Here is a 27955-nt window from a genome sequence, read left to right as displayed (position 1 = left end):
CGGGGCCCCGCCTTTATTGCCGTGCGGACGAGTCCCGCCGCCGCCTCCGGCCCGCCCGCCCCGCGCTGGGCCCCGCCGGCCCCGGCCGCTCCCGGCACTCCGGAGGTGATCCCAGGGCTCAGGAGATGATCCCAGGGCTCAGGAGATGATCTCCGTCTCGTGTCGCGCCAGCGCCGGTGGCAGCGTGGTCCCGCAGGGGCCCGGGAAGTGGAACCTGGAAGCAAGTGGCAAGTTCAGGGCGCGGGCAGGCACTGGCGCATCCCGCTGCTTTACCTGGCGAGTCTGGCGGGGGCACGGGAAGGACGGAGGGAGGAAAGAGGAGGAGGAGAGAGGGGTTTAGGCCTTGTGGGGCGTGGGGACAGACTTCAGCCTCACCCTTTAAGAGGGTGTTTTCACCCTAATAGAGTTTGTGTTTTCAGTGAAAATTCCACCGTGGAAGAAGAATCCTCTTTTCTTACTTATTACAGAAACTTAATATTTCATAAGCGCTGGGGGGAAAACGTGACCGTATTTGTCTAAACCCAGCGTTTTGGCAGCTGGACCAAGGGGCAGGAAGGAAGGGACTGAAGGCTGTTGTCTGAGCAGCGTTACCTGAACCTGTTGGTGGCAGGAGTGGTCTCCATGTTGAACTCCGCGACCGGGACTCCTCTGGCCGAGACCTGCGGAGCGAACATGGCCGCAGGATACACCACGGACGAGGTCCCGACCTGCGGGCAGTGGGACAGAAGTCACAAGAATAGTAGGACAGCACTCAAACAGACCAAACCAACTCAGCCCCGAGGTGAGGGCCATTCTCACAACTGCACGGACACTGAAGCCTAGGAGATGCCTACAGAAATGAAACTGAATCAGTATCTCATTAGTGTCACTGCAGATATAACTAATTTAGCATAGCAATCAGGAATTGTTTCTCTGATGCAGCCTAAAGAAACCCATTTGTAACTGTAGATGGAAAAAAAAATCCCAGAAACAAAATGGCACATTCTGTCTTCAAGGAAAAATAAAAACCCAGGGAAACATTCCTTCTGTTACTTTAGATCATTCTGTAAATGGAAGACAGTCTAAGCAAATGTTTTGGTTAGGGATCTGGAACCTACACGGCATGTAAAACACCTTGCAAAAAAGCAGCACATTATAACTTACTTCCTTTTCAAACTGAGCATCAAAATAATTGTATTTTTTACTGTTTGAGAAACTAGAATGACAGAATAGCATGGATTGGAAGAGACCTCAAAGATCATCTTTCCAACCTCTCTGCCAGGGGCAGGGACACCTTCTACTAGCTCAGGTTGCTCAGGGGCCCATCCAACCTGGCCCTGAACGCTTCCAGCCCACAGCTTCTCTGGGCAACCTGTGCCAGTGCCTCACCACCCTCACAGGAAGGAATTTCTCCCTATATGTAATCTAAAGCCACTCTCTTTCAGTTAAAAGCCATCATCCCTTGTTCCTGATGAAGAGTCCCTCTCTGGCCTCCTTTTAGGCCTCTTTCAGTACTGGAAGGCTGCTCTAAGGTCTCCCAAGAGCCTTCCCTTCTCCAGGCTGAGCAGCCCCACTCTCTCAGCCTCTCTTTGTAGGGAAGGTGCTCCAGTGCCCTTATCAACTTTGGGCTCTCCTCTAGACTTGCTCCAACAGTTCCATGTCCTTATGCTGGGGGCACCAGAACTGTCCACAGTATTCCAGCTGGGGTCCCACCAGAGCAGAGTAGAGGGGGAGTAAAATTCAACAGCCAAACAGCATTGTCTAACCTCTAACCCCTGTGTACTTGACTTCTGAGTAGTCTGTGTACATTTTCAAACTGAAAGGTCTTTTAATGTTTTGCACTGGACACCAGAGAGACCCTCTGGGGCTTTTAGTTCCCTCAGTGAAGCACAGATGCATCTGCTTTGCCCAGGAGTTGCCACGTCCCTAGCGTGCCCTCCCTGGCGGTTCAGAGGACAGGTAAGGAAAGCGCCACTCACGACCAAGCAGAGGTCACAAATATCCAGCTCCTTCTCCACCGCCGTGAGCACGCCGGGATCCAGGGCTTCCCCAAACCACACCACGTGGGGCCGCAGGAGCCCATTGCAGCCGTCCTCCTCACACCTGCTCAGACACCACAGAGGGACAGACAGAGTCAGGCTGCTGCTGACAGGGGCGCTTCAGGCTGCAGAGCGGCAAAGCAGCTCTCATTCTCTCCTGGGCAAGTCTTACTTGCCATCATCCTCTCTCCTCCTTCACAGCCCTCCCCACACCCTCCTCTACCATGTGCTGGACAGAAGGCAGATCATTCCAGGCTATGCACGTGCTGGAAGTACACATGTACTGCATGATCCCAAGGAAGGGGCACCGAACAGTTGTTCAGCACAGATACTTAATTGTGTCTTCCCCTTATTCAGCTCCTGAAATGCAGGAAAGTTAAAACTCAGCCTCCATCAGCCTTAACAAACTAGCTGACAGGGTTTTAAGGAGAAAATGACCCAAAAGAAGCATCTTGTTAGCCTCTTTTTCCTTAGGAATCAGTTGAAAAATGTGGTGGCTTTTTCCATCTGCAACTAGCTAATGCAAAGCTTCAGGCAACATAAAAAAGCATTGTGGCACATTCTGTGCCTGTGAGGGTACCCCACCATGGTATTCCAGAAAAACAGTGGGTGACACCTGCAAAGTAACAAAACAATTACTGCTGTAGCACTCACTTTCTTGCTGCAATTCTCCTACTACTTCACTTACTACAAACCCCAGAAATTTGGCCACGTTTCATCTTGGTGCTCAAGTACACAAACGTGTGATGCCTTTAGCACCATGGTAACTTCTACACGCTCCTTTGTCTGATGCCCCTGTAACTTTAGACTCAGTTTCTGGGGGCAGAGTTCCAGAGTTGTTGTCATCTTATCACAGGGGTTCCATACTATTATCTCCTACCACAAAAGTTTCACACCTTCTTGGTGTTTCTCACAGGCAGCTCCTCAGAGCACTGACTCTTCTTCACAAAGCAGCCAACTGACTCCAGTCCTTGACCAGCCACCCCACTCTTGTATAGCACTCTTCTTCTCATGGGTTACAGCTGTGGCCTGTTAAAGTCAGGCCTGTTCCTAATCTTTGATAGCTGGCCCAGCTGCAACTCCTTAGGGGTAAGATTACTTTCTACACTATCTTTATTTTCTTATATTCTATCCCCCTACACAGAGTTCTTTGTCTCCTGTGGAATGTCCTTCCAAAACAACATGAACAGTAACATGAAGCTTTGAGATGCACAAAGCATGAAGAGGTAACAGCCCAACAAAGTGATCCATACATACTGAGGAAGGTCTTCAACTGGAATGGCAGCATCTTCTGTGTCAGGATCTGGAGCCCTGTAGTTACAAAATGGAAATAACATGTTCAACGGTACAAAATGTATTTTATAAATTAATAAAAACTTAACATTCTCTAAAAACCTTCATATTCTCTAAAGCACACCCTCCAATCAAAGAATTTGCAACTTCAGCCAACTTGAACACCTACTACAGTCCTAAAATACCATACATGAGGCAGGCAGGAATTTGTCCAGAATTTTCCTGAAGCTGAGCAACTGTAATAAGCCGGCCAAAACTGTCAAAGGCACAACAACTATTTATGTAACTATCTAAAGGTCTGGTAAAATGTAAAGAGAAAAAAGTCCTAAAAAGTCTTTAAGTATATGCCTGGCCGATCCCCCCCTGCTCACTTCCATTTTTAATGGTGAAAGAAAGAATGGATTACCCCTTCCCAGCCAATGCAGGGCAGATCGGGCTCTTGTAATTTGCAGCTACGTTTCCACAGCTGGTGCACCGAGTTTTAAATAAACTACCTGGAACATACAAAGAGGAAACATCAGGGATGAAGCAATGGCTCTGAGGTGTGGCTGTGCAGGCAAGTGGTTGTGTTTATCCTGGGCAGCTTCTCTTTACAGAGCTTGAAGGCTGTGCCTTGCAGGTACCTTACAACAGGAATGCAACAGCAAAGACAGTCCCACTGTGCCACCTTGTTCTGCCTCAAGACGTGAGTAATACACAGTCCCATAACATATTTTGCAGGAAAATAATAATTTTATCATAATCAGTGATAAAATATCGCTGAGGGAGATGATTTCTGTTTATTGCTTTTCCTCTTACATCAGAAACATTTTTTTAAAAAATAAAATATACTGGTCAACACCATTTTGTTTGATGCAAAACTCCACCCCCAAAACTTCTGTAGCATTACTAACATGCTGTCGAGATGTGTAATATAGCCAAGAGCTAAAAATTGTGTCCATTTTGTAAGGAACACAAATAAACAAAATTAAACTCCTGTCAAGACTTCATTGGGTCCACAGCTGCTAAATAGCTTGTGCAGGTTTCCTGTGTCCAAAGCACAAAAGTGGTGGTGGGAAATCCCATTTACACCTTTAGTGATACACAAGTTAAAAAGCATCACAGTGCTGGAGGACCAGGATAGGTCTTTGTCCTGGGAGAGTTCTACCCTGTGGCAGGGACTGAGGAGTGGAAAAATGAGTGGGGTCACCTCCAGGGATGGAGAAGGGCTTCCACACCCTCTTCCTCTCCACACCTGTACATTTCCTCAGATCCCAAACCCCCGCCGACCCCCAGGGTGCTGCACCTGCCATGTGCTCTTCTGGCACTTTGTGGGAGTAAGGAATACCACTGACTACAGGGAAGAGAGGGGGAGGGCCACTGGCTGCAGGAAAGAAAGGTAAGGGAATCTCAATTGTTTCCAGTCCCTTTGTCCTCCTGTAGCCAAGAAGTGCACAAGTGAGAACAGAGGGAAAGCTCCAGGGCTGGTGAGGCCAGGCTTGCCAATTCACCCTTAACTGGTGGCAGACTGACACCACCCCTACCACACAGTGGAATCCCTGGGGATTCTTTCCCCCTTTTCTAAGTGAAATCAGCCAGGTGTCACAGCCACATGAATTCAAGTGGATCTGCGGAAAACTGTGCAAGCAAGAAATGAGAACCATTTCCTGTGTACTGTCAGAATCCATTAAAAACAGAAAGATGAGATTCTGTGATCCTAAAGGTGAGGAATAAAGAGAGGCTACAAAGTACTTGAAACAACTTCCAAAGGAGAACAGGGTGTTATTGTAAATACCTTTATGCAAATGATTGTAATTTTAAAGACAAAAATCTTTTCTCTCTGTAGTTATTCCATTTTCCCTTCTTCCCAATCCCCACCCCAGGTTTCCTGGCCTGTGGCAGACATGTGAGCCAGCTCCTACCGTGGATTTCTAAGAGGTGCTTGGTGCCTGCCTTCCTGTGCAGCTCATCAATGTTCTGAGTGATGACCACAACGCTCCTTCCTTGCTTGCTGAGACGCTTCTCGCACTCTGCAATGGCAATGTGGGCTGGATTGGGATGTTTGCTCAGCATCACCTCCCGCCGGTAGTGGTAGAATTCCCACACACGGGAAGGGTTTCGCGCAAAAGCCCCTGGAGTAGCCAGCTCCTGCAAAAGATGTAACAGGTCGTCCTACAACGAAAGAATCTCTTCCCCAGATGAAGCCTGCTGGAGCTCTGCCATTTATACTGCTGCATTTATACATCTCTGCATTTATACTGCCTGCATCACAAGGTCATCAAAAGCAGATTATCTATAACCAAGTGCAGTTGATAAGAATATTGTTCCACGACCCTTACAAGGGTGACAAGTCAAAGTGTCAGATCAAAAGAGGAAATAACTTACAGAAATAGTGTTGTACATGGGTTTACACTACACTCCAACTGTACTCTGTGCTGCCCTACCAAACTATTAGGAGCTTAGCACAATGCAAGATGAGATATTCCAGTGCACACCTTTTTTTGGCACCCACAACTCTCTTTTCCATGGCAGCCATAAAACTCAGCATCACGTGAATATATTTCCTTTGCTAGGAATTTATTTTGTGCTTTAAGTGTAACACAAGCCAAATTACACCCATTGTCAAAACCAAAGTCTAATGTCTTGTATTTTGTATGCAGGTAAAATTAAAGCTGCTTTTCACAGTAACTTTAATTTTGGCTTCTCTTTCTCAAAAATGAGGTGCAGCTCAGTCCAGCACCTCAGTGCACAATTCCACTGACACAGAAACTGAATGCAAGCTTCTGATGCAGCAGGACCAAACATTTATACACACACATGTATCAGCTTTATCTGAATTGATGATCACTGAAAGCAAAAAACTCATCTTTAGATTCAAACCAGTTTCAAAAACTCATGTCTCTGACACTTTTTTAGCTTCATCAGATCTTTCAGGAATGCTGTCATTAAAAACCACAAAGAAAGTAGGTGTGATTGCAGCATTTGGGGTAGCAGGTTCTGACAGCAGAACAGCTGCTGAAACACCTGCAGCACCAGCAGAATGAGACTCATGAGGCCCCCACAGAGCTCACATTAATGGTGCCTTCAGCTGTACTTCCAGTGTCTGCTCTCACCTCCTCTCCCACCCCTGTGGCTCCCAGTGCTGGCAAGATCATTCCAGCAAGAGAGACAGCCTGTGGGAGAATTAAAGAACCTGCCCCAAAATAAAACAACTCCTAAATAATTTTTAAAGGGTGTTATGAGACACCAAGATTAAAAGAAAACAACCAGTCTACTGTCAGTTTTTCCTTTGGTATTTTGGTTCGTTTTAAACGCTAAAGAGTGTGAAACAGGAAAGGCCCCACACAGTAGGAAAACAGAGAGGGTGTCAAAAGATGAGCAAACAGCGGAACTGCAGGAAAACAAGGATGGTAGAAAGATCCAGAGCTGCCTGCAAGAATGTTGTTTTTGCCAAGCAACTGATAAACTGAAGGACAGAAGCAGATCCCCAAGGGCACGGAGAAGAGCTGCAGAGGCAGCTGCTGTAGGGAGAGCTCTGTCCTTGCTGCACTGCCATGGGAGAACTTCCACTCTCTTCCTCCAGCTGTTCCTGACGCTCCATGCTCACCTGTGTGATGGACAGAGAGGCACAGCTGCACAGGCACGGGCCCCCAGTACCTACCTGGGCTTGCCACTTTCTCCAGAAGCCTCCAGCCCCTCTGAAGGTGGGGACGCCGCTCTCGGCACTGACCCCGGCTCCGGTGATGATGGCGATGTGCTTGGCCTTGGCAAACACCTCTCGGAAATCAGCCATGTCTGTGCCAGGGCAGGGAAACAAGGAGCTGTTCAGGCACTCACACCCTGACCCAAGAGGCCACACTTACACGTCCAGAAATGGCTTCCATACACACCTCCCATGACTTCAATTTCGGAATACCTACTGGCTGGCTCCTGAGCTTCTGTATGTTGGAATTTAAAGGGCAGTTCCTGGAGATCCTCAAAATATGTATCTGAGCAGGCTCAGTAGGGCAACATGTGCTAAACATGATTATAATCAATACTGGAAAGGCAGAGCCTTTAACTAAAACCCCACGCTGGATGCTATCCCAATAACAACTGTTGGCACCACCACCTAGGAACAGTTTGGTTCCTAATTGTTACTTAAGATCCTGAGTTGAAAAAAAAAAACCCATTTCTTTTGTTGTTGTTTTTGTTTGGATATTTTTCCACAAAGTATCACCTTCAAAATTAAGGTAATTTGGGAAAATGTGCTTTCTTTTGAGGCATTATTCCTGTTTTCTAAGTTTGCAGCTGTATTTTATCTTTTTAAATGTCTTATTCCCACCATTTTTCCCTGCGTGGTAGTTTGGGAAAAAGATGGACAATTTCCTTTGCCTTTTTATGTGAGCCAAGACAAGATTAAAAAGGAACAGGTTAGCTACAGACAGATAAAAAAATATCTCTTACAGTTTACCTCAGATATGATTTTTAAAGCAACTCAGGTTAGAATCACAAAATGGCTGAGGTGGGAACAGACCTCTGGAGATTCTTTTGTTCAACCCCCTCTGCTTAAGCAGGGTCAGCCAGAGCAGACTGCCCTGGACAGTGTCCTGTGGGGTGGCTTTTGGTATCTCCATGCATAGAGACTCCATAACCTTCCTGCACAATTCAATCCATTGTCTGACCACCCTCACAGCTGACAAACACCATGGGGTGTTTTTATGCATTGAGAAGATGCCCTGGAGCCTTAATTGCCACAAGGCCTCATCACTGGCTTAAGGCCAACATGGTACCCACCAGATCCCCAGGAACACTCCTGCCCAGCTGGGCACTCCAGCCTGTCCTAGTGCCTGGGGCTATTTATTCCCAGGGGCAGGACCCTCTGGAGTATCAACCACTCCTCCTAGCTTCGTATTATATGGAAGCTTGCCAAGGATACACTCTGGTCCATTGTCCAGGTCATTAATGAAGGTGTTAAACAACACTGGCCTCAGTACAGGCTCCTATGGTATCCCACGAGTGAGCAGCCTCCAGCTGAACTTTGAGCTGCTCACCACAACCCTAATCCTCACAATTTACTAGGGGGTCTTTCAAATAAAAACCAAAACTACCCCCTCCCCCCCACACACACCGAAAGGCAGGTAAGCTCCTGTAGGGAGAAAGAGCAACTGGAGAGGTCCCAAGACCCACAGCACAGAGCTACAAAACTGGTCAGAGAACGCTGCTACTCTGATGCCCCACCTGCTGCTGCAAACCAAACCTCACAAGCCCTGAATGTGTAAAGCTCAGGCCAAAAGCCCTCCCAGCCAGGTCTCTGGCAGCAGCCAAACGCTGATGCTCAAGGCAGCAGAAAAAGCAAGTTTGCCTCAGCTACCCAACATTGGGGGGTTGCTCTAGTACCCGTATGCAGTTTTCAAGTTAAGGCACATTCTCAAATTGAAAAACAAAACCAGAATCCCCCCAAACAGGTGAAAAGAGGTCAGCCTTAACTGCTAGCCTGAACAGGGCTCCTGAACTGTTACAAATGCTCAAGGCCCAGTCTTGTACAAAGAAATGAGGAATTACTTTTATTACTCATTAGCATTATGAAAGGGAAATGCAATTAACCATTGCCTACTTATGTGCATAGACTATAAACATTAAAAACGTGTTTATGTTGTAACCATACTGACTGCAAGGGTTTTTGGAACTCTACAGAATACAGACACAGAAAGGTAATTTTACTATTCTGGGGGACAAATAAAGCAACTTCACATTGTTTTAAACATTTTTAATTAAGCCATGGATTTCACCTAGCACACAAAACCTTCTAGCACTTCAAATCCACCTTAAAAACCTGTCCGGGGTGCTAAAGCAAACAAATACACGTCTTACTTGAACTGGGACGGGCCATTTCCAAGCAAAACTTCTGTTTCTTTGAAGACGAGGCCTTAAGTCCACAATGCACTTGGGAAACCAGCCTTCTAGCGGTAGATTGAAAGAGACACATCAGGATCCCTCGGAAGTGTTTCACCTGGGGAGAAATAAATCAAACATCAGCGGCCCAGCCAGGGTGCGTATTTCTGCCACCTTCCTGCCAGGGGCTCTCCCTAAAGAACCAGGTGCGAGCGTTCCTTACGGCTTCCTCCTGCACCTGCAGAACACGGAATCACCCCAGCCCGAGACCCTGGGGCCGAGATCACCGCTTTTGTTCAGAACCGGGGAGATCAGCCCCGCTCCAGAGCAGCGCTTTCGGCCGACACTCAACTTACGCGACGCTTCCGAACTGCGCTGCTAACCCGAGGCAGCCCCCAGGACCACCGGCATTTTAAGAAGAAGGGGGGAAAGCAAGAGACGGAGCCTCAACGGGCTGCAAGCCTACGTGCATCTGCCGGCCCGCAGAAGGGCGAAGGGGACAGCGCGGACAGGCGGAGCCTCGGCGAGGGGGAGGCGGCGAGCGCCGGGCCCTCAGGTCGGGGCTCCGCCCGCCGGGCCCTCACGCCGGCCCCGGGGCCGTGAGTTCGCGGCCCGCCCGCTGCGACTCACCCCGGGCGGCGGCGACGGCGGCGGCGGCGGCGGCTGAGGCCGAGCCGTGCGGTGCCGCACGTCCCGCCCCGCGCTGCGCCACTCCGCCCTCCCGCGGGGTTAAGGCGGCATGGAGGCGTGGATGGATGCACTGGAGGCGGCCGCGAGCAGCTTCCCGGCGCTGCGCGGAGCGCGCACGGATCAGCTGGAATGAGACGCAAGTAGGTCAGGAAAACTGGACGGCTTTCCAGCGTCATCCCTCTCTGCGGTCCACCCTCGGGCGTTCGCAGTTTACGCGTTCACGGATGAAAACTCCGCTGCACTTGGACAGCACACTTTTTTTTTTTTTTTTTTTAATGAGGAACGCTGTTTTTAGCATGTTTTGCTGCATAAAGAAGGCAGCGCCTGCTCTCATCCAGCCGCCTCCTCTCCGCCCTTGCCCAACAACCTTAAATCATTACGGTCCTTTTCAGTCAAAGGTTTTGACACATATTCCCCCCTCCCTTTGGATTCTGTAAATTACCAGCTAAGCAGGTGAAGAAGACCCCAAAACATGCACCCAAAGAGGGGAAAGGCTGAAAGGCAAGTCCCACCGTGCTCTTTCAAGTCCACCAGCAGCCTGTCCAGCCCCGGGGCAGCTCCTGTCTCCCACTCCTGTAGGCACAGACGAGTTACCTGAGCGGGTTCGCCTGACGGCAGGGGAGGGAACAGCCAGAGCTGCTCCCAGGGGCTCGCAGCCGACCTTTCCCTCGTTACCCTGCTCCATGGCACTTGTTATTGTGTAGAGTACCAGCACTCCGTACTCTGCCTCCAGCTGCAAACTCGAAGGAAGCCTTTGGTGGGGGAATGTTGTTGTTAGTCAGTGGTGCTGACTAAACGCTTGTGCTGGTGCTTGCTGGGCTGTCACAGCTGTTCCCTGAGCGCCCCGTGTCTCCGTAAAGGCAAGCGTGCTCGAAAAAACAGCACATCATACACTCAGAAAACAAGGTGAAAGCCAGCGTGATATTACTTAGCATTCTAATGACCCTGATGTCAAAATCCATTAATTCTTTGCAGACTGGGAAAACAAACAGGATGGCAGGTTTGTTGAATGAGGGACTGGCTCTGCATAATGTTATTCAGTATCATGACTGGTGTTTGATTTTTTGAAAATTGAGATCTTGCTACAGAGACTGTACACTGTGCTTACTAGGCAGCTGCTAGTTAAAGTTAAAAAAAAACCAAAACAATTCACAGTTGCACTATCACCACAATTTTTTTCCACTTCGAATCCAAAGTTCAAGACAGCAAAATCCTAATCTAACATTGCTAACAGGGAAAAAATAGTTCTGTTTATGTACTAGAGTTTTGAGGAGCACATCAGCCAAAGAGCTTTCATCTTCCTATCACATCATTGCACCCGTTAGCTGTGCTCCTTCTAACTTTACACCAGCCCAGGGCAGGGCATGTTAATGCGCAAGGTTTGCAAAAGTATAGGTCTTTTAATAACAACAGAACTCACAGTGGCATAGGTTATGTGAAATGGGTACAGAAGGACACAAGGTTGGCTTCCTTTGGTCTCTTTGGCATATACAGATCACCTACTCCAAGAGCACAATTGTCCCAGTGTTTCTGAAACAATCAATCATGCATTATGTATTCTCAGCAGTCTGAAACAATGAAGAGCCCAGCTGATGCTGGCTGATGCTAACCTGGTGTAACTACTGAATGTGTGCCATAAGAAAACGGCCACATTTATTTTCAAAATTGTTTGTACTGGTCCTGGACAAATATGTTAATGCCAATGTGTAAGTAGATTTCCTAAAATGTTTATTAAAAAATTAAAGTGACATCTAAACTTAACTTCAAGACACTGGGGATTTTGGCATTGACACCTTGCAGTGTTCCACAATCATCTGTGCCTGATAAAATAATTCTGCATAAAATCTTTTTGTACTACAGTAGTTTCCTCCAGCAGCAGTGTCATTAATGCAGTGAGAGCAACTCACTGTGGACACCAGAAGCATGAACTGTTCTGCAAAGGTACACATTTCAAAATCAATTGACACTTAAGAATCCTGCAGTCTTAGAAGGGACAAAAGCCATGGCAAGGGCAAGTGCACTGCACTTCACAATCTCTCCTTTCACTGCCTTCTCCAGCACACTGCCCTCCCAGCTGCCAGCAGCTGAGGCCTTTATATATTTAGCAATGATCCTCTCTTGTCTGTCTTCCAGGAACTTGTCCCATCTCCCCTTGACCCACAGGTTTCTGTTCTCTGGCAGGAGTTTCCTGGCTTCACTCCCTCCCCTGAGAGGGAAAGCAGAAGGTGAGGAATGTGTATCCACAGGGGCTGCTATTCTCCTCTGAGACTCATTATTGGTAAGATGGGTTCATACCATCTAGTCGTCCACTCCAGTCACACTATCCTTCAGCATTTTTACCACGTCCTTTGCATCTGAGCAGCACCAGCTAGAAACAGCTCCCTCTTTGAGCATGAAGCGTAATTGTACCAAACACAGGAAAACATTTTTTTTAAATCCCAAGTAAACAGTCTGTATTCTAACACACAACAGGTCTGCACCAATTAAATACAGTATGGCAGTATATAAATTACAGTTCTTTACAGTAAATAGTAAAATACGAGAGTCCGCTTACTGTACACAACAATCAAAGAAAGAACAGCAGCTTTTCAGTAAGGTCCCAGGTATCTCAATCATCCACTTGCTAAGGAACAAAGAAAAGATACAGCAGGCCATTCACTTCACTCATTTTTACCATGTTGCTTTACAAATATCCAGAACACTTGTACAGGCATCTACAGTATCTACATGTGGAACAACCTTCTTAGGAATTCATGAGCACCAGACATAAATCCCTCCATCATTCCCATTATTAAAATAAACTTTACAGATTAAAATTACTTTAGCAGGTTCTATTTCATCTTGATAATAAACCAGCAAGTAACAAGTGCAAAGTTTGCAGTCATGATCCATTTACTGCTTCTTTATTTCCCATTTCTCCCCACCCCGCACCCAAAAAAACCCAAAACCCCCTAAAAAAAAACCAGAATGTTGTCCTCTCACACCCTTGCAGTAATACTGTTTCTGCAGTCAAACTGCCCAGCTGGCTTTTACTAACATGTGAAATGCCAGACTCATAGCTTCAGGCATCATCAGTCATTCCCATGCCAAGTCAGCACAGTGGCAGGCCTCAAGGAAGACAATACATATGAAGCAGCTGGATATTTCAGTGTGCTTAAACACGGAAGGCTGCACGGTGCCCAGTGACTGAAAGGAACATGGCACCAAGTTACCAGTTAAAACATTTACAATAGAAAGATATAAACAGTAAATAAGTCAGTCTAAAACAAGTTCTTTGGTAATTAAGAACAGCGGTTGGGTTTTTTTTAAAGAATACGGATTCACATCCTGGTTTTTCCTCAATAAAATATCTTTTGTTGTTTAAAATATAGCTCCCAAGTTGTTGCATAACAAATAGTCCAGTACCTCAGTTATCTACAACCAGCTTTAACTGTGTTTTAGTGTGCAGCCGCATCTGCCCACTGGCAGACAAACTATAGATACACATTCATATATATATAATATATATATTATTTGTAAAAAATTAGAGCATTAAGTCAAGGACTCTAGAGAATACACATTCCATATGGACAGGTTAAAATGTACAATAGCTTCAAAAATCCGTAGAGTTTTCTACACAGTGATGTGTGTAGTAAGTGCAAAAATACTGCAGTTTAGTTAATCCAAGATTTCCTGTTTTCCTGTTTCCTAGAAAAAGCAGAAGCTGCTGCATCTCCTGAATGGCAGAGGACGTCTCCTCCTGTCTTGGGAGTGGCTGATGAGCCTTGAAGCACAGAACTCTTCCGTTTCTCTGAAGTGGAAGATGCCTGAGACCGGGAAGTGCTATTCCATTTCCTTGTGGGAGCTGGTGCTTTGCTGAGGCGCCCAGGACGAACGAAAACACCGTGCCGTGGTTTGCAGTGGAAGTACTCTCTGCCTTTCACAATTCCATCGTGCTTCCCTTCAATGGAAAGAAATGCACAGGATTAAATGCTGGTGCTGCCATTAGCACATACAATTGAGGCGCTGAAGTGTGAACAGCTTTGGTTATCTGTCAAATAGTCAAGATTGTTCCTGCTGAGTGACAGAGCCAGATGCTCGCCATACACTAGGGAGAACAAACTTGGAAGGAAGGGCTTATAATGTGACCAAAAAGATGATTTTCTAAAATATTGCTTCGTTAACTAACAGTTTAAAAAGCCAAACTTGTGTTCATTTTGCAAAATAAACTGTCCTCAAAACCAATTGCTTGCAAAGCTTAAAATTTAGCTGGAGACAAACTTCTGGCGTAAGTGATGTTACCTGTTAAACTACTAAAAACGTATTTTTAAATTACCTGAAGCATTTCTATAGAAGTTTCTTAACACTTGCAGAGCACTGACTTTTTCCGACCCCTCTGAAGTAACAGAAAACCTGTGCTCTGGAATTCATCTTTCCCCAGTGGAAAACAACAATACATCTCTAAAAGCCACTGACACCAAACCTATCTGTCAGTGTGCTTCACTAACAAGTGAAGCACACTGTTAATACTGTTCATGAACGTGTACGCAATGATTTAAAAATAATATGTCAACTTTAGGTTTTGCTTGTTTCTCTGACTTGTAAAAACAGATGAGTACCAACAGGGAACTACCACAACATGCAAAAGCAGGGCTTTCAGACAGTTAAGAGTGGATCAGAGCATCCCTATAACCAGAAAGCTGATGATTGGATATATTAGATACCAAGCTTCAGGAAACGGGAAGTACGTCCCAGGACTGAACTGGACAGAATGATTGTACTGTGACTTTAAAAATTGATCACACTAGCTGCATAGATAACCCAGAACACATTTAGTCTTACCCAGCTGAACATTGAGTTCAACGCCAACCCAGATTCCAGCTGAAAAGTCCACCGTTCCAACGTATCTCACTGTGCCCATCTTATTACTTCCAACACAGACTTGCTCGCCCACGGCCACCCAGCTGGGCAAGACGTGGGCTGGATCTGCAGAAGCACCTTCTTCACAGTCCGAACCATCCAAGTGGTCCTTTGTAATAAAATCATCCATGGAAGTGTCGGGGTAAATCTCAGGGTCTGAAGAGTCTTTCAGCAGTCCAGAACAAAAAGGGCTTTCCCCAGCATCCACAAGCCAGCTGTCACCTGCTGCTGCTGCAGAGCTCTGCTGGCCCGGGCACAGGCTCTGCCCCTTGCCAGGGCCCTGGGGTGACTCCGAGGCACTCACTCCATTAGAGGACAGAAGGGAACACGACTGTGGAACTGTTGAATGGTCAAAGTCCTTCCCATCTTCAACACCCATGAACTCAGTAAAGGAGTGATCTTCCAGAATGTCCATTGTGTGCTCCACTATCACCTCGCGTGCTGAAAATTCGATGGTGTTTTTCCCATCCAAGGAACTTAGGGCTGAGAGGGATCCAGCTCTGGGTAACTGCTGAGAGTCTCTGTCAGTGGCACTGAGTGACAGTGGTACTTGCTCTGTTAAGGCACTGTTTTCTTTCAGTGGTACCGCAGGTAACTTCTCTCTTGCTAACTCCTTTTCTGACTCTCGACATTCCTTGTTTAAGGAAGATCTTAAATCATGTGCAAGGGATGATCCCAAGGGATCAGTGGAGTCCAGCTCCTTGGGGTGACTGGCTAGCTGGTCTGTGCTATCACTACAGGGAACAAGCATGTCAGACAGGGTGGCGTTAGAGGCACTGTGGGAAAAGTAGCCACTAGTGATGCTGCTAGTGGTGGGACTGCGGGACACCTCTTTCTCAAGAACACGTGAGCTCATGAAGTCTGATTTAGAGGAAAACCACTCCCTGTTCTCCAGGCTGGCATTGTAAATACTGAAGTCAGCAAACTCCTCCGGTACATAAGGCCGGAAATTTTGAAAACTTTGTGGACTTATCAGTTTCTTATTTATGGCCTCCAACTCACTGTCTTCCTCCTCAGAGTCCTACAAATGAGAAGAGGAATTAGGATTAGGAACCTGTGACAGTGAGGTTTCCAAAATAAACTAACCATCCTTGATTTTTTCCTTTCTGAGCATGGAGAAACATGTACCTTTAATATTCTTTATTCTGAAGAATGGAAGACACCATTGAAAAGAGCTGCTGGGAACATATCCTATCTACTCTGAGCTATTCAATTTTTAGAAAATAAATTCTAAATAGTTCAGAAAATATAAACCAATAAAAGGAAAGTTACATATTTTCATACACAAACTTTTTTCCCCATGATTTAGACTAATTAAACCTACTGAAGGTATTTTATAGAGTTAATTCACTACCTAACAAGATAAACACAAATATGAATGGTAAAGGCCTTAAAGAGTTCCTGCTGCAATACAGGTTATTTAAAACTTTGGGATTATTAAAAACTTTGCACAGTGGGATCTTCTATTAACCTGATATCAGCAAGGCTAAATAATTTTGCTTACCCCTGGCTATCACAGCTGAATTTGTTCAGGATGTTTGACTATAGAAGCAGAAAGATCAAATATTACAGCAAATCTTCAAGGAAGCATTGTACACATGTACGTGTTTGGAGGGCAATAATTGACACTAATCATCCTAGCAGAATTTGGAGGTGCCTCTCTGATGTGTGGGGATGCACCATGGCCAGACCACAGATGTGGCTTTCACAGAGTCCATATGAAGCTGAGAACTTCAGTCTGTAAAGATGAATCTGAATCTGGCAACATGGTAGGGCTGCTCCCCCAAGATAAAATACTGCAGGCAGGACTCTACATGGGTGCTTCTTTAAGTACTTCCTTCATTATATACAAATATGTCTTCATTTACACATATATATGCAGGTATAAAAATAGGTGTATGTATACACACACATATATAGTAAAAATGGTTAGTTTACAGGAAATTTCTAGTACAAATAACTGTCTTTTAGGAAAAATAAAAAAGGCTGATGTCCTTCAAAGAAACTGTAGCACCCATTGTTTCTCAGTTCCTTTATCTGCATCACAGATTTCAAATGCTGATCAAGGCAGATCCTGTGTGATATCTGAAGTGCCTGGATGCTTTCAGACACCTGCTGTGATTCACCAATGTCAAAGGAAAAGCAGAACAGTTAACCAGATGACCACAGGGTACCAACACATCAGTTTAAACATCCTCTTGAAAATGTTTCCTCACTTCAAAGTAGCCAAGACTGCTCAAATAACTTTGTATAACAAAACTTCAAATGCCCAGACAGGGAACAGATTTGCTCAGTTTGCCCATGTCAGAATAATCACAGAATTGTTTGGACTGGAAGGCACCTCTTGAGGTCAATTAGCCCAATCTCCCTCTGCTCAAGCTGGGTCAGCCAGAGCAGGTTGTCCAACACAGGGTCCAATTGGGTGGGTTTTGAGATCTCTACAACCTTCCAGCACAACTGATTCCAGTTTTTCACCACCCCCCCCCCCCCCCCCCCACAGTAGAAAAAGTGTTTTCTTGTTCCATCTTGTTGTGGTCAGATGGAATCTCATGTGTTTGGATTTGCCTCATGTCCTGTCACTGGACACTGCTGAGAAGAGTCTGCCTCGGCCCATCGGGTGTTTTTATATATTGGTAAGATGCCCCTGTGACTGGTCTCCTGAAGGCTGAACAGCTCCATATTCCAGCCTCTCCCCATTTGTCAGATGGTCCTTATCTGTAACAAGGTCTCATGTCCATTCTTACCATGTTCAAACTCATAGCAAATATAATTCAGTATTGCCCATGCAAAATGGCCTCTTAAGATGACTCAAGATTTTCAATAATATTATTTTTTTGTTAGCACAGCTATCAGTATCTCAACAGGATGTCTCTACTTGTCTAAATATATCTGACAAATCCAACCACATTTCAGATTATTATTTGATCAAGTAAAGGCTTGGTATCCTTTGCTTTCAAATTTTCATTGCACTCTTCCAGAGTATTTCATACAGAATTTGGATGAAGGCTTTCATTTGCAATTATTTATTTCTCTGAAGAGGAGCAATAGTGTTATAAAACGTAATGTAAAACTACTGAGTATTATTTATACTGTTGAAAATCTTGCTACTTACATCTGAAATCCACAGCTCCTTTAGAAGTAAAGGAACAAATTAATACCTGCTCTATTGAGACTACAAATATCCTTCCAAGCACTAAAGCCTTATGCAAAGCATCTTTTTTGCATATTGCAGGATACCAGTTGCTCATCTCTGAGGGATGTTTTCTCAATCATTCTGCTTACTTCTTCCCTTTTACCAATTTTATTTGTGCAAAACTAAGTTTTGTTCTGTGCTGAACCTTATAGTTTGGGTTTGTTTTTGTTAAACATTAAAAACTAAGAGTTTATCAAATATACTTTATAAAGTTGAAGATTATATATGAACTCCAAACTAATAAACATTTAATTAAGAAAGTATTGCTAGTTGATAATAGCTAAATGTCCCCTTGAGATCAAAACGTATTTTTATAAGAGTTCTTTGTTTCTCCTTTGGAACTTGCAAGATTCCTCATTTGACTGAAAAAACTCCACCTTGGTGGTGGTCCCTGTTCAGAATCAGACTGGATAAGAGGCTGTAACTGAGAAATGGCTCTACAGACATACAGACACTGGTGAACTATGAGGAAAGGCCAAACAAGTAACCACAGTGACAGTCATGTGCAATTTCAGGATTATCTGTCATCATAAGTACAAAAGCTCAGCTACAGAGAACCAGACTTCTTACTAGAACATGGGCTATGAGGAATGCTGTGAATAGGTGAGGAGACACCACCTTGTGACAAACAAAAAGATGCCCCTGGTGGGGACAAGACATATTTCCTTTCAGAGCTTATCTTAAGTTTTCTGATTGGGAAATTCCAGAAACAAAGCAATTTCAGAGTTTTTCAAATTTATGTGGATGTGAGATGGGGGGGGGGGGCGTAAAGAAAGAAGGTGCCTTGTACAGCTCAGGCTATTGGTATAAATAAAGATAAAATCTTTGAAAAACTGGTCAAGAAATTTCAGCAACTTCCCTGGGATGTAACAGAATGACTATAATGAAAAGCAGATTTAAGAACTGGTAACAGAAAGATCACGGCAGCAAGAACTAATGAGACAAGACTATACATCAAGTTCTAGCAGTAAAGAAGCAAAATAAGCAAGAGCACAGAGCAGCTTCCCTACACCTGTTTTGCATCTGCATTTTCAAATCCCTAAATTACATCTCTCGAGTAACCTCAACAAGTTAGTTCCCATTTTACTAATTTAAAAATCAGTAATACTTATCTAGTGGTTGCACCACAGGTGCCTCAATTTTTATTGCCTGCTAGAAGGGCTTCCTCTTAGCAAACCCTCTCTTAAATATGTTAATTACTGGCAGTATTTAAATACACTTAATATGAGAACATTTAATCTGACCTTAACAAAAGTCACTGTATTCCTATATTATAGAGAACAGGCCCCTATATATATCATGCTGTTTTGATACAGCTGCAATATCAAGCATGTGTAACTACTCTCTGAAATTTCAGGTTGAATGCTCTATTTCAGGCCAACTGAATAAAAATATTTTTTGTTAACTTCCTTTTTTTCCCCCCTTCCTTTGGCAGATGTGTTTTGAATATTGGAATACTTCAGCCTAGTTAAAATATAGGACTCACTGCAGCTCTGAAAAATGGGGTAGCCTGGGAAGCCTACATCCAACAAAGGCTTCTTTCCTAAAGCAATAAAACCCCTAGAAGCATCACTTGCTAAACACAACAGCCCCTAGGCTGTCTGGGCTACACAAAGTAGCTTTGTCAACCTCCTCCCCACTAGCAGATGCTCCTTCTTGCCTGTCTCCCCAGGACCTTCAAGGGTCTAAAAAGCCATCAGACAGAGGACTAGATCCAAATGAAAAACTCCATGGTAGTCAAGCCATCAGCTGGGTGGATCAGTTCCCTTGATCTGACTTCCTATGCAACCAAACAAAAAGCCGTGTTGATACAAAGGAGAAGTCAGTAGGAGTTAAGCAGCTGAGAACTGAAAGAACACATATTTCTATGGTCCTGTTGGCTACAGCAGGTTTACAGTGTTCAGTGAATTAGTTCCCTTCTAGCTGGCAAAGCCTGGTGGCAGGATGTTGCCCTTTCCTAGCTCTGAAAGCTTCTGTGTATCTGTGGAAAACAGCACAGGCAGTGCCTGGGTTAATTCAGGGCATGCATGGGGTGGGACTTTGTTTTCACTCCAGGGATTAGAACTGCCCTCAAGTTGCTATGGAAAGTTTTGTAACAATTTATTTTCTAAGGGATGTTTTTTCAACCCACTAGAAGATTTTTTTCTTCCGAATGCCTTCATGCTATTTGTATCAGTGACTCAGTGCAAGTCAGCACGTCAGCTACCTTATGGAAAATTAACATGATCAAGAATAAAACAGCTGCCACCCAAACCCAGCAGCCAAGCTTCAAATAGATACAGCAGATCACTCAGGATACTTTCACCTAACAACTGACAAAACAGCATTAGAAATCCAGAACAGGTTTTTTAATGGCTTGGCTATATGGTAGGAATGAAGATAACTGCTGAATAGAAGAACCCATCACTGGAATTTTGTGGAAGAATGTCCCATAGGACTTACAGGAAATAATTTGAAGGTTCTGAATTTTAAATCTAAAGCTCTGATTAAAGCATTTGCAGCCATGTTCCACAGCCCCAAAACCAAAACCATCATACAGCAGAAATGATACATCTTTTATTGAAGCAGCAGTGAGAAAAGGATTTAGCAAGTGAAGATTAAAACAAAAGCCCTCCACCTCAATTTCCACCTGAATTATGATGAAGACAGGCTGCAGGTTAATTAAGAGCGGCAATCTTTTTTTAGTCATATTACTTCCATGTCAGGCAATGATAAGCTTTTATAGTGTACCCACACCTAAATGCACGGTTACTTACACCAAATGGGATCATTCCATTTACTCTGGGGTATAGTCACAAAATCTAGGCAACATACAAGGTATATTAGAGTGACAACAGCACGGCTCACTAACCCATCCTTTACTTGATCATTTGTGCCCTGTAAATGCTACAGCCTCCCCTCTCCCCCCACCCCACAAGACATATGACACATAAACATTAAAACCCAAAACAAAACAAAAACAGAACACCAAACCCCAGCAGAGTTAGTTCCAATGACAGAATGCATTTGCAAGCCAGGCAAGCAACTGTTACAACCATAACCTACAACCAGTCACAAGTGGTTATTTCCACCTCACAACTACTTTTTCCTGCTGGAGTAGCATGAGTGTCTCAAGCCCACCACCAGGCCTTGAGACAGAAAGTGGTACAAAACTTACAATCTTCTCCTCAGGCATGCTGCTGGCCCTGCTTCCTGCAGGCACAGCACAGTCAGCACAGTGCACCTGAGATGGAGGCATGCTCTGCAAAGGTTGAGACACACAACACATCACACAAACCACAGTTCTGACCACGGTGCTAACTGGGTGTCAAGTCAGAAAGGTGTGAAAATGTGATGAAGGTGAAACACCCATGCTGGCCATACAGACATCAAAATTCAAGTTAATGGGTAGGGGAACTCATGCACTCTTCCCAGAGTTTGAAGGTAGAAATAAAGGCCCGAATTATAGCCACCCCAGAACAGTTTCACAGAATTACATTTCATCTATTAAAAAAACCACACCAACATCTTACTGAAGAATAAAAAAAAAAAAGTGTAAAGGTAGTAAAGTAGTTACTGCTACTTTAAAATAGAAGTATCCTGTAATGGAGAATATATACCAAGAAGTAAAAAAACCCCAAAATCCACAAACCCTGTATTCAGGTAAAAAACAAAACTCCAAAAAGCAAAACTCCACCAGATATAAAGAGTGACCTGAATACTTTTACCAGAGAATTACAAAATTCTGTTGCAACAGATGCAAATGATTTGCCAAGTACACAAAATCACTCCATCTCCTATAAAAAAGCAGGTGGTTTTCAAAGATTACCTCTTGACTAAGTAGAGGTCGGCTTTCAAGTGGGGTCTTCCTTTTATGTTCCTCTTTCACTGGCATTAAGGGCTTGAAAAACTTTGGTGGCTGGGGAGAAAATGCTTTAAAAGGGCTGGCCATTAAAGCATGGGAATTCTCTGCTACAACACCTAGGTAAAAAAGCAAAAAAAAGTGTATTTCAGTTCTTCATATCCTGACTGCAAGATCATATTTCAAAACAACTGAAGGTAAAGCCATGCAATTGTCAAAGTTGCTGGCTACAGAAAAATCTCAGTATTTAAGAATTTAACCACTGGCCTAGGCATGAAATAATGCACAGCTCTGTGAGATCCTCAGAGAAATCTGGAAACAGAAGGAAAGCAGAGAACAGCAGTATCTGCCCCTTCCATTCTGAGGCTCCAACATTTCTCCTTTTCATCTTGGTCATAAAAGCAGTGGGAAGTGTCCTTGAAAACAGAACTGAGAAGCTCTTTGCTTCCTGTGTCTGACCTGACCTCTGCCCACAAGACTGCAAATCTGCCCTGTAACAAAACCAGCCATCCAGAACAGGCAGCATGATCAAAAAGGAAATTATAAGCAAGGAAGCAATGAATAAACCCCCAGTCCCACTTTATTGCAGCAGTATTTCTACCTCCACTGCCTGTTCAATGTGACCTGAAGGAAACAAGGCACTTGTGACACACTGACAGGGAGGCACAGACAATATCCACATATCATGTAAAGAACCTGTCTAAGGACACTTCCCGCTTTAAAAAAAAGCATCTTCATCTTTAAATTCATAAAATAACAGCAGCTGCATTTTGTTCTTTTGTGTGTCTATGTGCAGTGTTTTGTTTTGGGTGGGATTTTTTCTTTTTTTTTTTCTTCTACAGTTTTGATTTATATTTAGCACATTCTGCCCACCTCTTTTACCCCCTTTCCTGGATGTCTTATGCATTTCTCCTTTTCTCCCCTATTTCCAGGGTATGTTTAGTTCTTTAAGTAGAAGCTGAGTAACACATTTATTAGGAAAAGAGCACTGGGAATTTAACTTTCAGTTTAATGCAGTAAATAAGAATCCACCAGTGCTGTCATTACATGTATGAAATCTCACCACTGCCATCTTTGCTCTTGCGAGGTGACTCCCTGGGTAAAGTACCATAGCATGATACATCTTGATAACTGGAACAACAGTCAGATATATCTAGGTGACTTTCAGACCAACCCTAAAAAAATAAAAATACATAAATCTGTATTATGATGATGCAGGCAAATGTGGAAAAAATCAATAGGTAAACTCAGGTGGTTTTTTTTAAGAGTCAACCAAACCTCACAAACCAAAGGTATGTCAATTACTGACTTCAGACAATTTTCCTATCACACAGAAATGCATTGTTTTAAAGGCAATTAGCTGGTCAGAGAAGTAGTTAAAGTTTCGCTCTTTCTGTTTCTTACATATCAGTTTATATAATTCTTATATGAAGGGCTGAGAAGGACAATAAGGTTTAATGCAAAATTATATGGGTAATGGGTGCAGAACTTCAAAGATACATTATGTAAATCAACTGCTTTCAATGCTATTAAAGGAAAATACTATTTCTATTTTCCTTTTTTTTCCCCACCAGTTCTCAAACACATCTTGCTTCTGGTGGGGGTGGGAAATCTGGGAATGTGAGCTGTTTGTTGCTACGTTTCCCTACCTTGTCATCTTCATCGCAGGCAGAAAGATCCAGTCGACTACAGGAGGACACCTATGGAACACCAACAGACAGAATGACAAAATGCCTACCCCTTATTTGTGAGATGTAATACCTTGAGGAAACACTATGGTCATTTAGTCCTAATAACTGTTTTGCTTCCTCTTTTCAGACCAGATTATGTATAAAGACATCTACATTTCTGCTGTATGAGTGAGTGAGAGAACACATAAAATGGAGACTACCCCTTATACCATGAAAAAAGTTAAAGGGATTTGGAGGTAAGAGTAATCTGAATCAGGGCAGTTGTCATCCTGAACTACTTCCCAAATGGATATCCTTGTAAAAGGAGAAGAGTTCCAACCACCCCTCCCTCTTTCCTGATAACTTTGTTATCTCCTAGGACAGACAATTTTGGGGATGGGATTTCACTTCATGTCCACTTCCCCGCAGGCTGGTTAGTCCCAGCACAGAGTAATCATTACCATATCTCCTTGTGCAAGCATTACATCAGCACACGACAGCAGCCCCTGCCCCATCCATGCTAATGATGAAGGTTCCTTACATTGTGCACATTCGGAGTGCTGATGCTCCTGCGGATGTTCCTGGCTTTGGTGGAGAGAGCCTCTTTGACAGTGACTGCCTGTGAAAAGAGAACAAAACACTAACAGCAATGCCATGGTCTCTTCAGGAGAACTGAGCAAGCAGGATAGGGACTTTTTTTCAGTGTAGCTAACAGAAGCAATCAGGGCTTGCATTCACAAATCTTAATTTGCACACACAACCACCGAAGCTTCTGTCTGAAATTCATTCTTTGGCCTTTGCTTGTTCAGGTTCTGAGTACTACATCGTTGCCAACTTTTGTTACTACATCCACCACCCCTGGAAACTTGTACTTCACAGAACTTCATCTTACATCTATCTGTCCAATGATCTCTGAAAAAAACCCAACTGAAACAAAAAAAGCCACACAGTATTTTTAAAAGATCGGTCATCTTCTCTTGAATTCTCATAATCTCCTCTGGAATTCTCATAACCCAGTGCAAAGATTGCAAGAAATGCATTTTCCTTGCCTGTCTTAGCCGTTCAAGGCTCAGAATGTTCTCCACTTGCAGCACACCACGTGTGTATTTCTCAATGTAGGTTTCGCCATCGGATGTGCCCTCGTTCTCACTCCTTGCAGCCATCAGTGCTAAGGTCTCACGATCCTCAATTTCTTCTGTAGCCTAAAGTACAAGTTACACCATTCAAGGTTTCAAAAAGGAAAGTCAATTGTTTTAGCTCACTTTTTTGACCAGTTCAATGCAGAAATTAATTTGAATTTGGCATCTTAAACTTAACCAGCGAACCTAATTACAATAAATGATCCAGGGTTGTTCCATAGAGATGTAAATGATGCTGAAGAGATCAAGCTTAGGAGAAGTTTTGAGCATTTGCTGTAGTAAATCACTTCTAGAAAAAATGCATATATAACCTGAAATTGTCTATGTAAAGGCTCAACTAATGACAACTTCCTAGGCAAGGAAATGTAATTTCCTTCCTTAAAATATGCTGTGATTTCCCTAGAGTTTAAAATTTAAGTAGTGCAACAAAGTGACAATTACAGGGTTTCAAGACTATTTATGTTTTCATTTGTCCAGTTTGTTTACTTTTAAAATAAATTTTATAGTACATTTACAACTTGTACAAGCTTTTTTCTATAACAAGTAATTTATATTCTTGTGAACTCAGATTCCCAGTAACCTGAACATTCCTCTGAGTACCCTCTATATTTTCCCTGCAGACACTAATAGGCTTTCAAAAATAGCATAACTTCAAAAACTAGGTTAAATACAGTAGAAGAGAAAACAAAATCCCCACAGTTTTCAACTGTTTAAAGATAAATACAATCTCACACTGAACTTCAGTACATCCACTTTGGCAACCTGTCCCATACCAGCAAAGCAGGAGACTTACTTTCTAATCAGTATCACCCACTGCAGTAGGTCAATTCTGTTGGTTTCTGTGAATTTGCCAGAGAAGTATACTGTGATTTACCTTTGGTATGTTGGATACTATTTCATAAGTCACTCCACAGGCATAATATATATTTTTCAAGGATATTCTCCTTTTCAGGCTCTGGGTAAAACTCTAGAAAGAAAGTAATTTTCAGTTACTGTTTTGAAAATTATTATTTATGACATCCTAAGAAATAAAAAGGTGCAATGAAAAATCTGATTATGAAGCCAATCAGAACAATAAATTACCATTTAATAAATTACTTTTTTTTAGCATTTATGATATTTTAAGCACTCCTTGGAACATTGTGCTCAGTACACAATGCTACTAAGTTCAATCAGCTAAAAAATGGACAGTTCAAAGAAATACACCAGTACACACTTCAGTGCAACCTATAAAAATCTAGTTTTCATTTCTCTCTCATAAGAACTGGGGAGACCAGACTCACAAAATTAAGCAAGCAGCTAAGAAAACACATTCATTAAATCAAGAATATGAAACAAAACAAGGAATAAAAGAATAGATAAACTTATTACCTGCTTGTTATAAATGTTGGCTGCAATCCTTTTGCGTAATACCAGTTCCATTGCAGCAGGGTGACTGAGCTGCACAGTGGTCTTCACTATTAAGTAAATTCTCTCATTTTGAGGAGTTACCCTATTGAGGTGCACTGAATCATGGACAGAAGAGTCCCAGGCAGCAGTGGCTGAAACCTATGCAGACAAATTATGTGGAAGAAGGAAAGGGTAATCAAAGATTCTATTATTCTAAAAACAGGTATCATTTACAATGATTTAACATGAAGTAGAACAATTCCTTAATGAGAGAAAAATCACTCTAATTGAACAAAGCGGAATCAAATCTCCTTTCATAGTAAGGAATTTATCAGAAAAATCATAAAATAGGTGTTAAGATTCTGGGGAAAATAATTATCACCACAATATCTGCACTATGCAAACCCTGTCCCAAAAGGAAGTTTTCACATGTCTGGAGACAGAAAGGAAAGCAGAAGAAAGACTGGATGAAGGAATACAGATCCTACTGCTACTATATTAGAAGTATATTAATTTCAATGTAAAATCTTCCATCTATGTTGGATTGGGTTAACAGCCCAGACAGAATAAACCTGCACCCATTCTGCAGAATATTTTTTCCTTCCCTCTGTCTTCCCCCCCAACTTTGGTGTCCTCTTTATTCTGGAAACAGTCTCTTAAACAATAGCCTGAGTGGTTGCAGGACATGGAAAGTATCAGTTAAGAAATTCCAAAATGGATTCAAAACCATTAATTTCCAACAATTCCCAAACCATATATTTAAAAACCAGTAATTACTAGCAGTAATTTGTAGTAATAACTACAATAATTTGTAGTAATTTGTACTAATAACTACAAATGAAAGAATTCTTATTTAAGTATTAAGCTTTGCCTAGTGCACATAATAAAACAAGTCATTTTCTCTGAAGAGTTAAGAGCCTGCAAGAGAAATGAAGAAGGAGTGAGGAAAGCAGGAAAAGGGATTTTGAGTCAGGCAGTTGAATAATTCTTTGCCAAGAGCTAAGACTTGTCATCTCTGAATTAAGGCAAAAGAGCTAACAAGTCATATCCTCCTAAATTCTAAATAAATAGGCCGGAAAATAAAGGCAGCACTAGATACAGATGGTACTTCTAAGACAAAAAAAGGTAATAATAATAATAATAATGATTAAATACATAGAAGTAGGAAATAAAACATAAAAAGAAAGCATTTACACAAGCTGCATTTGTCAAAAAGGAGGCTTGCTAACAATTTACCTCATCATCACTGTGTTTTATGATCGGCAGATAAAAGAATGGGCTCCCATGCTCCTTTGGTAGTATTGAGTTAACTCCTGATGCATGGGGACCTATAAGTTGTTCATTGGCACTGAGGTCATCAGCTAATGAAACAAATGTGCAAAGAATGAAATAGTTTTATACCAAAGGATATGAATATATAGAGGCACAATTGTAATAAAGGCCTATCCATATTTCATAATACATTTAATCTTACTTAATCTTATTACTATGCAGCATTTGCAGATGATTTCAGCATACAAAAGAAATGGAGAATAGCAGTTCTGGCTACATTACACTTTTAGCTAAACAAACAAAAGGTGTGCAATGACACAATGAACCTGTTTAAATATCCTGTTTGATTTTTTGTCTGCTAATCTCTACTGATAGTAAAAAGAAACAAAAAAGAAAACCAAATAACCCACAAACCACACTGAAAAAAACCATTCCTTGTGAGCACAGATGAAGGAAGAGGGTATTTCACTTTCCAAAAGTATCAGCTAAAGCAGGTTATTGACACATTGCCTATATAAATATGTGTAATAGGCTACTCCAGTGCTGGATGTGATAAGGCCTATAGATCCTCTTGTGCTTTATGTTCAGGTTTTTAATTAGACTTGCTTCCTAAACAGTCCTTAAATGTGGAGCTATCTCTAGTTTCTTGTTATTACTTACACTGTGTATCTGTGTCTTAAGAATATATATCAGTATTC

The 27955-nt window shown here is 43.0% G+C and overlaps 2 protein-coding genes and 1 long non-coding RNA gene across 5 annotated transcripts in view; 1 reads left to right on the top strand and 2 right to left on the bottom strand.

Moving 5' to 3' along the window:
• Positions 1-10: 10 nt before the first annotated feature.
• Positions 11-9894, bottom strand: SIRT5 (sirtuin 5). Of its 2 annotated transcripts, none has more exons than XM_066558137.1 (9): positions 9795-9894; positions 9144-9282; positions 6952-7085; positions 5213-5438; positions 3718-3805; positions 3276-3329; positions 1959-2082; positions 592-707; positions 11-214 (listed from the first exon to the last, which is right to left on the bottom strand). In XM_066558137.1, the coding sequence occupies exons 2-9, from the start codon at positions 9256-9258 to the stop codon at positions 139-141; spliced, it is 933 nt and encodes a 310-aa protein (XP_066414234.1). In that variant the 5' UTR covers positions 9259-9282; positions 9795-9894; the 3' UTR covers positions 11-138. The 2 variants fall into 2 exon arrangements, with proteins under 2 accessions (XP_066414234.1, XP_066414226.1); XM_066558129.1 differs by lacking the exon at positions 9795-9894 and adding an exon at positions 9521-9714.
• LOC136561721 (uncharacterized) lies at positions 255-5978 on the top strand. Of its 2 annotated transcripts, none has more exons than XR_010784396.1 (2): positions 255-781; positions 5174-5978. It is a non-coding gene; the product is annotated as an uncharacterized lncRNA (long non-coding RNA). The 2 variants fall into 2 exon arrangements; XR_010784395.1 differs by lacking the exon at positions 5174-5978 and adding an exon at positions 3163-4300.
• A 1671-nt stretch (positions 9895-11565) lies between the features above and the next one.
• KIF13A (kinesin family member 13A) overlaps positions 11566-27955 on the bottom strand; it is a 105265-nt gene continuing 88875 nt past the window's right edge. The window contains exons 30-40 of the mRNA XM_066558108.1: positions 27222-27346; positions 25968-26144; positions 25471-25563; positions 24507-24659; positions 23999-24076; positions 23437-23487; positions 22851-22962; positions 21755-21906; positions 21104-21187; positions 14676-15774; positions 11566-13794 (exon numbers count right to left, since the gene is read on the bottom strand). Of these exons, the coding sequence (XP_066414205.1) occupies positions 13508-13794; positions 14676-15774; positions 21104-21187; positions 21755-21906; positions 22851-22962; positions 23437-23487; positions 23999-24076; positions 24507-24659; positions 25471-25563; positions 25968-26144; positions 27222-27346 (2411 nt within the window). The 3' untranslated portion in view covers positions 11566-13507. The remainder of the gene's footprint in view (positions 13795-14675; positions 15775-21103; positions 21188-21754; positions 21907-22850; positions 22963-23436; positions 23488-23998; positions 24077-24506; positions 24660-25470; positions 25564-25967; positions 26145-27221; positions 27347-27955) is intronic.

Source organism: Molothrus aeneus, chromosome 1, assembly GCF_037042795.1.
Source record: "Molothrus aeneus isolate 106 chromosome 1, BPBGC_Maene_1.0, whole genome shotgun sequence".
NCBI lineage: Eukaryota > Metazoa > Chordata > Aves > Passeriformes > Icteridae > Molothrus > Molothrus aeneus.
Note: the sequence above shows the minus strand (reverse complement) of the source record. Positions and strands in the feature narration are given on the sequence as shown.

What these genes read in the sequence shown, in the direction of transcription:
- SIRT5 (XM_066558137.1), bottom strand. Translation starts at nt 9,258, where the DNA reads ATGTGTCTCTTTCAATCTACCGCTAGAAGGCTGGTTTCCCAAGTGCAT. An exon ending in GGAGAAAGTGGCAAGCCCAG is followed by an intron (nt 5,439 to 6,951) that starts GTAGGTACTGGG and finishes CATCTTTTGCAG; the next exon opens with GAGCTGGCTACTCCAGGGGC. An exon ending in CCTGCATTGGCTGGGAAGGG is followed by an intron (nt 3,330 to 3,717) that starts GTAATCCATTCT and finishes TTGTAACTACAG; the next exon opens with GGCTCCAGATCCTGACACAG.